The 9,468-nt window shown below is 47.0% G+C and overlaps 1 protein-coding gene across 1 annotated transcript; it reads right to left on the bottom strand.

The window, feature by feature from the left end:
* Nucleotides 1–2,997: 2,997 nt before the first annotated feature.
* Nucleotides 2,998–5,289, bottom strand: TRIL (TLR4 interactor with leucine rich repeats; the record flags this gene model as incomplete). Its single annotated transcript, XM_084282037.1, has 1 exon — nt 2,998–5,289. One exon carries the CDS (start codon nt 5,287–5,289, stop codon nt 2,998–3,000), a length of 2,292 nt encoding a protein of 763 aa, XP_084138163.1.
* Between the last annotated feature and the right edge of the window lie 4,179 nt (nt 5,290–9,468).

The following is a 9,468-nucleotide window of genomic DNA, read 5'->3' on the forward strand; positions in this document are numbered from 1 at the left end:
GTGCAGGCCTCCCTGAAAAAAATAAATAAATAAATACATAAATAATTGTAACATCTGTACACACAGCCTAAGTATTCCTAGAGTTACAGTACCTGTGACTTTTAAGAAGTCACCAGCTTCATTCTGTTAGCCAACATTTTGTTGTTATGTAGATCTATGTATTTACTTTTCTTGTTCTGGAAAAAAGAGTCACTTCATTCTAGCAACTCTTGAGAGGTCTGCATAAATTCAAAAAGACAGTGAATTCTTAATTAAACAGCAGGTGTATGCTCAGTATGATATTTGTATCATCAGTCTGATAATACTGAAAAACTCTTAGGAATGTAACTCCAAATGAGTATAAAAAAATTGATACTATCTCAAAGAATCTTCATTTCCTATTTAGTTTAGAAAGGATTGTTAGTTCACTGATGTAACAGCATCTTATTAGTCCATCTTAAGCCAGTGGTCTGTCTGTCTCAGAACTGAACATTTTAATTCTTTTAATGTTTGCACTACCCTAACATAATACAAGTAAAATAGAAAACACGGTGTATGGCAAAAAGGCATGAAAAAGTGAACTAAGTGCACTCTGAAGAGCTTCTGTCCTAAGAAATATCAGTCCTAGTAATATCAAGAAGTTACAACTAGTCTATACATCTCATAATGTATCACTCTTCAGTCAATGTAAGACACCAGTTTTCTTTCAGCAAATGGATTTATTGACATAACTGATTATAACCGTATACAGCATCTATGCATCTCCCATTGGAAGAATATCCAGTGATAATGTTAGTGTGACACACAGCTTTACTCAGTAATTCCCATTACATTTCTAACAACAAACAGTGGTGTAATTCCATAGATTGTCACAAATGGCCAAAAGCACCCAGGTGTCCAAAAGAACAGAAATGTAAGATTCTTACAGAAAAATAACACCTGATTCTAGATTCCTTAAGTTGAATGAAATTTAAACACTGTATCTATGAATTTTAATCTACACACTGGCAATTGAGTTTGACCCTTGATATTCATGAAAACTGCTGCCTGTCAAAAATGAAAACCCAAAGGGTTTTTTGCTACTGACTCAAGAATTAAGACTTAACTCAGAAATATCTCCATTTAAAAGGCAAAGATTAAGGCAAACTATTCCTACTCCCTCTCCGCTCCTCCTGATTGAATAAAAATCCCTCAGAACTTTAAAGTTTTGTCCTCTCTATTCAGTCACTGAACTCCAATTGAAGGGAACAGTTACTATGGTGTCTTTTGTAAATACTTGTAAATCTCAAAGGAAAAAAAAAAAAAAGGAAAAAAAAAAGAAAGAAAATAAAAGAAAAATAAAACTCAAAATCATCTACTTGCAATTATGGTAATAAACAACTTGTAGTCACGAACATCTCATGTCAGCAATGAATGCATGATATTGAGATGAATGTCTCCATAGTCCACTAATCACTCCCTTCAAGCCATTCAGTTGCACAAGAGTTCATCTGAGGTTGCACATTAAATTCAAAGGAGCACAAGTAGTATCAATGGTCTCAACAATTTACCAAACTCCACCTAAAACATTTGCATTTAAAGTGTAACCACAGTTTGGACCTTTCTTAATTAGCCCATTTCTAGACCACACAGAGAGAATTATTTATGTAAACTAAACCACCATATTTAATAGTAACAGAACCACATTCTGTAAATATTTAGAAAAGTAAAAGTCCAAGAAAGTACAGAGCAATTGATCATAAAATGATTAGCATTGCTCAAAAAGAAAGGCAAAAGTCCAATTAAAACAAAACAACAAAAAAAAAAAAAAAAAAAACACACAACTCAAACATCATATACTACTGCATGAGGGTTTAACTTTAGCACTACTCACTCAGCTACACAAACCACAGAATCTAGATTAAGATACAAAAATGTTTTATTTCACAGTGAGGTACATAAAGCTTCTAACTTTAGTAGGCTAAGGCTAAGAGAAAATTGCCTTTTAGGATAAAAACAGTTTCACATTTCTGAAATATCCTCACCTATTACTGTATGTGAAGAAAGGCACCAATTTTATTTAACCATCAACAGTTTACTTTATCCACTCATTTAGAAATGAAGATGGATTATTTGAGGGTCAGTGATCTACTGACCATCATGGACCCAGAGAACTAAAGCACACATTCATGTGTACAAGTACCAAGCAGTATTTATTCAAAAACAATCGAAAAAATAGCTCATTTGTAAACATATTACAAAACTCTGTTAGTTTTTCCTAGTGGTGTCAGCAATATATTCCTGTAAAACTAACCAGCTGCATTATTGTTTCCCGTTTACAAAAAAGTATGAAAACACACTCGCGCACATTAAATTGCCTCACATTCGATTTAAAATGGCACAGCATTCAAACCGTCCAGCACAAAACATACATTTCCATCATCCCTCTGACTGACTTCCAGCTTACACAGTTCACGAGTAGCAATGTTAAAAGACACTTAGTCCACATTTTTTATTAGGTGCTTTGAAAACGTCAGTTCAGACCACCCTTGCGTGGGGGCCAGGCTGCTCATTGTTAACTGCCATCCCAATTGCAGTCTGGAAAAACCACCTGTAAAAGATGACACTTAGACGTATGGCTCTGAGTTGGCACAAGGGCGGCACCAGCTGCTGTTCGCAGCAGCTCCCGATGGTTTGCCCTCCTCACCAAAGAACAGTTACACTCATGGTCAGGGCTTTTGTTTGGGTTAGTGACGATTTTTGAGGAAATGGAGACCTCTGAGGCAACCGAGGAAGCACGTCTCACAGTTGGCCCCTGTCCCTGCCTGCGGTAAGGGCCAGGTGGTGGCTGAAGGCAGCAGAAGCACCAGTGTTCTCCCTCTTGCAGGCCGCGACCTGCGGGACCCGCACCATCCCCTCACGAACCAACAATTGCCTCGCCATGCTGCATACAGCTCCCAGCAAGTTTTGCCACATGACAGCGCCCAACTACTGCCCTCCTCCCTCACGGGGCATGCCGGGAGCTGTAGTTGGGTGGGCTCAGTCTGCGAAGCGCTGCAGCAGGTGGTCATCGCCGTGCCGGGTGCCGCCGCTGCTGTCCATGAAGCGCTCGCAGGGGAACTCGATGAGGTCGGCCTCACTGAGGGCACAGGCAGCACCGCGGGGCGGCCGGTGGGACTGGAAGCCCGAGAAGTCAGCAGAGACACCCGTGCCCATGGAGCGGAGTGGTCGGCGAGTGGAGTAGAGCTGCCGGACATGGACGGGGGCTGCCTTCCGCCGCCTCCGCCCCAGCACCTTCTTCCGCAGCAGGCGGGAGGCCCAGGCTGCCAGAGCCGCAAAGAGCAGCAGCGCATTCACCGCCAGCAGCACCAGTGTCAGCAGCTGCTGGTCGGGGCCACGGGGACCACCCGATGCTGCACTGCCCTCGGGCAGGGTGACCAGCCCTGCACAGTGGTCCCGTGGCGCCACCGGGCACACGCGGCCACCAAGGATGCCCTCGACACAGACGAGGTAGGGGGTGTCCGGGCGGAGCTCCCGCAGGGTGGCAGCTGGCTCCCCACGCTCCGGCAGGTAGACGAAGCGCTGGAACTTGACAGCGGCACCAAAACGATCAAAGAGCAGGCGGAACCGCGCTGGGCCCAGCAGGCGGGGGCTGCGGTGTGGCCGCACAGCCCAGCGCACTGTCACTGAGCTGGAGCCCACTGCCTCCACCGACAGGTTGCAGAGGAATAGCTTGTTGAAGTCGCATGGGTCGGACACCAGTGGTGGGCTCCCGGCAGACGACGCAGAGCGGGGCTTGCCGGCACGACGGGGCCAGGCTGCACTGGGCAGTGCCGGCCTGGAGGCTGCTGGGCGGGCGGGCAGCGGTGGCGTGGGGCTTGGTGCAGCCGTCGCACCTATTGGCACTGCCACCTTGCCCTCAGGGGCACCCAGCAAGCGGGCAGTGGAGGCAGACGGCGGTGCCCCTGGGGGACCGTGGGGTAGCACCATGCCATTGCCGCTGCTGTTGCTGCCAAGTCCCTCAGCGGCTGCAGGGGGGGATGCAGAGGAGGGGTAGGCACCATCAAGGCAGGGGCTGCCATCAGGCGGCAACAGCAGCTGGGCATCCTGCAGGTAGTCGAGGTACTTGCCAGCCAGGGTGGGCGGCTGGCTGCACTGCACGAAGACGGTGAGCAGGCGGCCCTGGGAGTGCCAGGCCCCCAGCCAGTGCTTGAGGCCACGGAGGCGGCAGTCGCAGCTCCAGGCGTTCCCCTCCAGCTCCAGGCGGTAGAGAGCTGGGCTGGAGGCAAAGATGTCTCCGGGAAGGGTGGCCAGCGCGTTGTCTCGGAGGCTGAGCTCCCGCAAGTGGCCGAGGGGGCCAAAAGTGGCTGGGTGCAGGGCGGTCAGCGCGTTGCGGCTCAGATCCAGTGCCTCCAGGCTGCTCAGCGGCTCTAGGAGGGCAGCGGGCAGGTGGCTCAGCAGGTTTCCCTCCAGGCGCAGCTCCTTCAGCGAGCCCAGCCCCGTGAAGGCATCTGGTGCCAGGTGAGACAATCGGTTGCCACTGAGCGAGAGCTTTGCCAAGCTGGGCAGGTGCTGGAAGAGTCCCCCCGTCAGCTGCTGCAGGCTGTTGCTGGCCAGCAGCAGGGTGTGGAGGGAGCGCAGCGGTTCAAAGATGTCCGGGTGGCGAAGGGAGCTCTGCTTGTTCCCAGACAGGTCAAGGAAGCGCAGCTTGGCCAGGCCAGTGAACGCACCGCGGCTCAGCCAGCGAATGCGGTTGGACTCCAGGTGCAGGTAGAGTAAGTTCGGCAGCCCCGAGAAAGTGGAGTCGCCCAGCGAGCCCAGCTCATTGCCGTCCAGGCGCAGCTTGACGAGGCTGCCGAGGCCGGAGAAGGAGGCAGCGCTGAGGCGGCCGATCTCGTTGGCGTTCACGTAGAGGATGCGCAGCTTGGCCAGGGCGCTGAGGGTGCCGGGGGCCAGCGCCGGCAGCAGGTTGTTGCCCAGGTAGAGCTCCTCCAGCCGCCCCAGGCGCTCAAAGGCCTTGGGGTGCAGCGAGCGGATCCGGTTGTACTGCAGGTCCAGGCGCTGGAGCCCTGCCAGGCGGTGGAAGTCGAAGGCGGAGATGTTGGCGATGAAGTTGCCCCCGAGGCTGTAGGTGAGGATATCCTGGGGCTCGGCAGCCTTGGGCACGGAGCGCAGGCCCCGGTTGGTGCAGAGGAGGTGCTGGTGCTGCTGGCAGTCGCATGGCTCGGGGCAGATGGGCTCGGCCGCGGGCAGCAGCAGGAGGAAGAGGGGGACGGAGCCCCACAGCACCCGCCGCAGCACCATCAGGCGGACCCGGCGCGGCGCCCCCATCCCGGGACGAGCCGTGGGCAGCTTCCCCCAGCGGCTCTGGCTCTCTCCGGCATCCCACCGCTCCTGGGCGGCTGCTAATCGGCCCCTCCTCGGCTCCGCGCCGGGCCGAGCTCCCCGCCGGGCAGGCAGGCGCCGGGGCGGCCGCGGCTCGCCGTGCCCGGCACCATGGGCTCCCGTCGCCCGAGCCGGCCGGGGGCAAGGGGCGGCGGGGAGGGCTGCAGGCTGCCTGGAGGAGCGGAGAGGAGCCGAGGAGAGGCTGCCCGCTGCTCCGCCGGCTCTCCCGGGGGCGGAGAGGGCGGGCGGAGCGCGGTGGCTGCAGGGGGGGAGAGGCGGGCGGAGCGGGGAGCTGGAGAAAGACGAGCTCCGAAAGTCGCCGAGAAAACTCAGCGGAAATTCGTACTTCCCACACTGCGTGCCCTGGGGGAGCGGGGGATCGGATGGAGCGGGGGAGAGGGAGGACGGCGCGGCGGGGAGCGGGGCGGGGGGGGGGGGGGGGGGGGAAACCCGCGGCCGGTCCTGGCTGTGCTCAGCCCCGGCAGCGAGCAGGGGCGCAAAGTGGGAAAGCAGGAATTGGAACCGGCTGTGGCTGCCTCCCAGCCACATGGGCTGCAGATAGAGCCGCTCATCGGGGAGGGGGAAGGGAAGAGAAGGCAACCAGCCCCTTCCCTCCCCCCCCCCCGCCTCCTTTTTTTTTTTTTTTTTTTTTTTTTTTTTTTTTTTTTTTGGTTGTGTTTAGAAACCTGACAAAAGCAATAGCTCCGGTTTACCCCAGATTAAGGACTACGTTTTGTTTTAAGCAGATGGCGATCTGAGGACTAAACCGCCTATAGTACATCATAGTATGAATTTTCGTTCTTCTTCTGCGCTAGCCTGCCTGGTAGGTTCCTGACAAAGCTGCCAGTGAAGATGCAGTTGAGCTCCAGCTCCATGAGAGGCTCTTCAGAGTGATTAAGATGCTCTTTAGAAATAATTCCCATTTTAAAGAATCTTCTCTCTCAACAGCATACAAATTCGGAGGGAAAGGAAGGTGTCGGAAAGCATACAGAAAACAAAGTAGGTTGTGTACCCATCCATTCACTGCCTTGCCTTTTTTTCCTATTGGCACTTTTTTGTTTCCTGAGATGCTGCCAAGGGTGTAAATGAGTGCGTAAGGGCAGGAGGAAATGAGTAGATATGAAAACTATATAGGGTTCTCAAAGATGATGAGAGAAAGAAGATAATGCCCAAAATATAATGTTGCAAATCTAATAAATACTTTGGAAACTCTGTCATCATGTTAGCTTGTATCCAACTGCATACACTTTGAATACGCATCTACAGTAACGCACTGTACAAGCAAGCCATGCTCCTTCCTCTCCCCAGAAAGAATACTTCAGATAGCTTTCATGGAAGCTGTGTTTATAGTGGCAGGGTCAACATGAGCAAATAGCATGGTACAGTAGTTTGTGCTGAGGCTCTGTTACCCACTTGTACAGAGAGGCATTTCTTTGAGATGGCTCTGATTTAGTCCTGCTTTCTTCTTGTTGGAGAATATGATGCATGCTCCAACTCTGCTTGGAGCATGAAACAAAGTATTCTACATGGAAGTGATCAGCAGATTTGGTTCAAAAACACACTGTCAGGCAGAAGAAACCTTGAAGAGATGGAGCAAGTCAAAGGGACATCATTATCAGCATATTGATTCTTAGCTTTTATGGTTAGTTGACACTGAGCCATATTGAAGAGGAATCATTTTGTAGTGGTAACTGCATTGTACTGCTGTGGGAAGTCACATTTGGGGTAGGGGAGTGTCATTCTAGATAGTCTGGATGAATTTTACAGCCATCTTCTGAAATCAAGTGAGTAGTTCTGAATTGTAACTTGCTCCTTGGGAAAACCCAGTGTACTGGAATACAGTTGTTGCAAGGTGAGTTGGCTAAAGGGCATTATGAATTTAAAGCTATATGTATTATTTTTTTTGGTGAGAAATGACAGTTACAGTAGGAAGTCTTGATATGATAGAAGACTAACTGAAATATTAGCTCGTTATACCCAAAAATCTACATATAAGGAAAGGCATCATAGTATAAAATCAACAAATAAAGATTTCAAAGCAAAAATGGTGGAAGTTATAGTTGTCAGTTTCCAAAACTTGCTGACTTCTGAAGATTTGTGCTGCCATCTTGTCATCAAACATGCATGTTCTCAGGTTAACTTTATTTAGAATTGTGTAGTAAATTGTAGCCGCATAGTTTTCTGAGGACGAACAAAAGTTTGTTTGTTGAGTAAAGTGGAAAGTTTGTGGTTTAACTATTTGTAAAAGCTTTATTTTGAGCAGTACTTGCTTAATTAGTAAGGCATTTTTTTTCCTGAAATAAATCTAAGAAAGTTTAACATGAACTTTTTGCTGTCCTTTTTCCTTCTTTTTCTGCATTACAAAAGGATCCCATCCAGCATCTGTGTAGGATTCTAATGCCCATGGACTATGAATCCAGATCTTTTAGCTCATTCTCTTCCTTATTGAATGTGTGTTCACTTGCCAGGTTTTTCTTTTCAGTATCTATCACATCATGTCTAATATTCAAGACAAAGTAGAGTGTTTTCTCTGCTACAAAGACTGTTTCTTTCCTCATTCTCAAAGCCATTACAGTACAAGAGAGTACATCCTGTCTCTCAAAGTTTTGTTTAATTGCAAGTAAAGCCTAATCAAGTAATGATTTTTTCCTCCAACAAATTTGGTTCACTGTGAAGTACTGTAAATAATGAAATTTGAGAACACCATTCTGTATAATGGTATGCTTATTTTTGGTTCCTTTGGGTTTCTCTTTGAAACATGCTCAAACTTTTAAGGGCAATTTATGAACTGTCCTTCCTGTAGAAGCACTGTAGATCTTTTTCCAGTCATGCGTCATTGCAAATACTAAAGGTTTCAGTCAAATTATGTCTCCTGCAGTGATATTGCTTACAATTTAGGCATTCTGACACTTGACCAACACTATTGTTTTCACTGGGTTTGGGGAATTATAAGTGACAGAAATTTAATTAAAAAAAAAAAAAAAAAAAAAAACACTAGAGATTTCATCATGCTCTTGGTCTTTCTCTGGAAATATCTTTTGCCAGAAAGAGAATAAACAAATACACTGTTTTTTGCTGATTTTTTTTTTTTCAATTCAAGTAGGAAGTTATTATTCAAAATACATTAGGAACACATCTGTTCAGAAAAAAAAAATAAATAAATAATAATAAAAAAGGATGCCACATTTGTTTTCCTGCTTTGGAATAGAAAGTCCAGCTGCAGTAGTTCTTATTTCCTTATGCAAGCACACAATAACATTTTTAATTCATGATTGAAAAAAAAAATAGCTTTGAGGTCTTTTCCAACCTTAACAATTCTATGATTCTATGATTGTATGATTCTATTATTCTGTATTTTACTGCAAACTGAAAAATAAATCTAACTGTGTAAAAATGTTTGGGGAGGTAATTAGAAAGCAGTATATATATATATTTGGTAAGGTTATCTTAATATACCCTCATGATTAAGATTTGAAGTATGAGGGCCAAAAACAAATAGCAAAAACAAAAGTGCTGTCTTTCAACTGTTACATATCTATTCCTGTGATGATTATAAGGGAAGTGATCTTAAATCATGTTTTGTTTCATAGCTAAACAGTATCCATATGGTTGTTATACCTAAGACCTCACTTGGACTATTATGTGAGTTTTTGATTTTGGGGGGAGATGTTATCTATGCACTGATTAGAGGGCTGGTGGTTAAAAGTAGTGAATACATATTTGTGGGCAGAATGCAACATGGAGTAAAAGGAGCAGTCTGCTAAGTGTGGTGTATCCCAAGATATCCTGGGACTATGGCAATATCTCTGTGAGAAGCTTCCATTAAACAAGGAAGAATTACTATTTCTTGATTTCGGAATAGCAGAATACTCGGTGCCAAACGGGTAAGTTTAAGGACTAATACCCTAAATTAGCTTTATGTAGTTACCTGGAATGTTAACTAGTTATGCAGAACTGGAACTTTATCTCTCAGAAGAGGAATTTTCCATTGGTCTGTATAATTCCTCTACCCACTAAACATTACAAGGTGTTCTCATCTGAATTTCTACAAAACGTTTCTTGAAGTGATAGCTTATAACCTTTATTTCTGACTGAGCCAACTGGCTTCATAACAACTCTAAATGA

This window comes from Netta rufina, assembly GCF_964035555.1.
Source record: "Netta rufina genome assembly, chromosome: 2".
NCBI classification, from domain to species: Eukaryota; Metazoa; Chordata; class Aves; order Anseriformes; family Anatidae; genus Netta; species Netta rufina.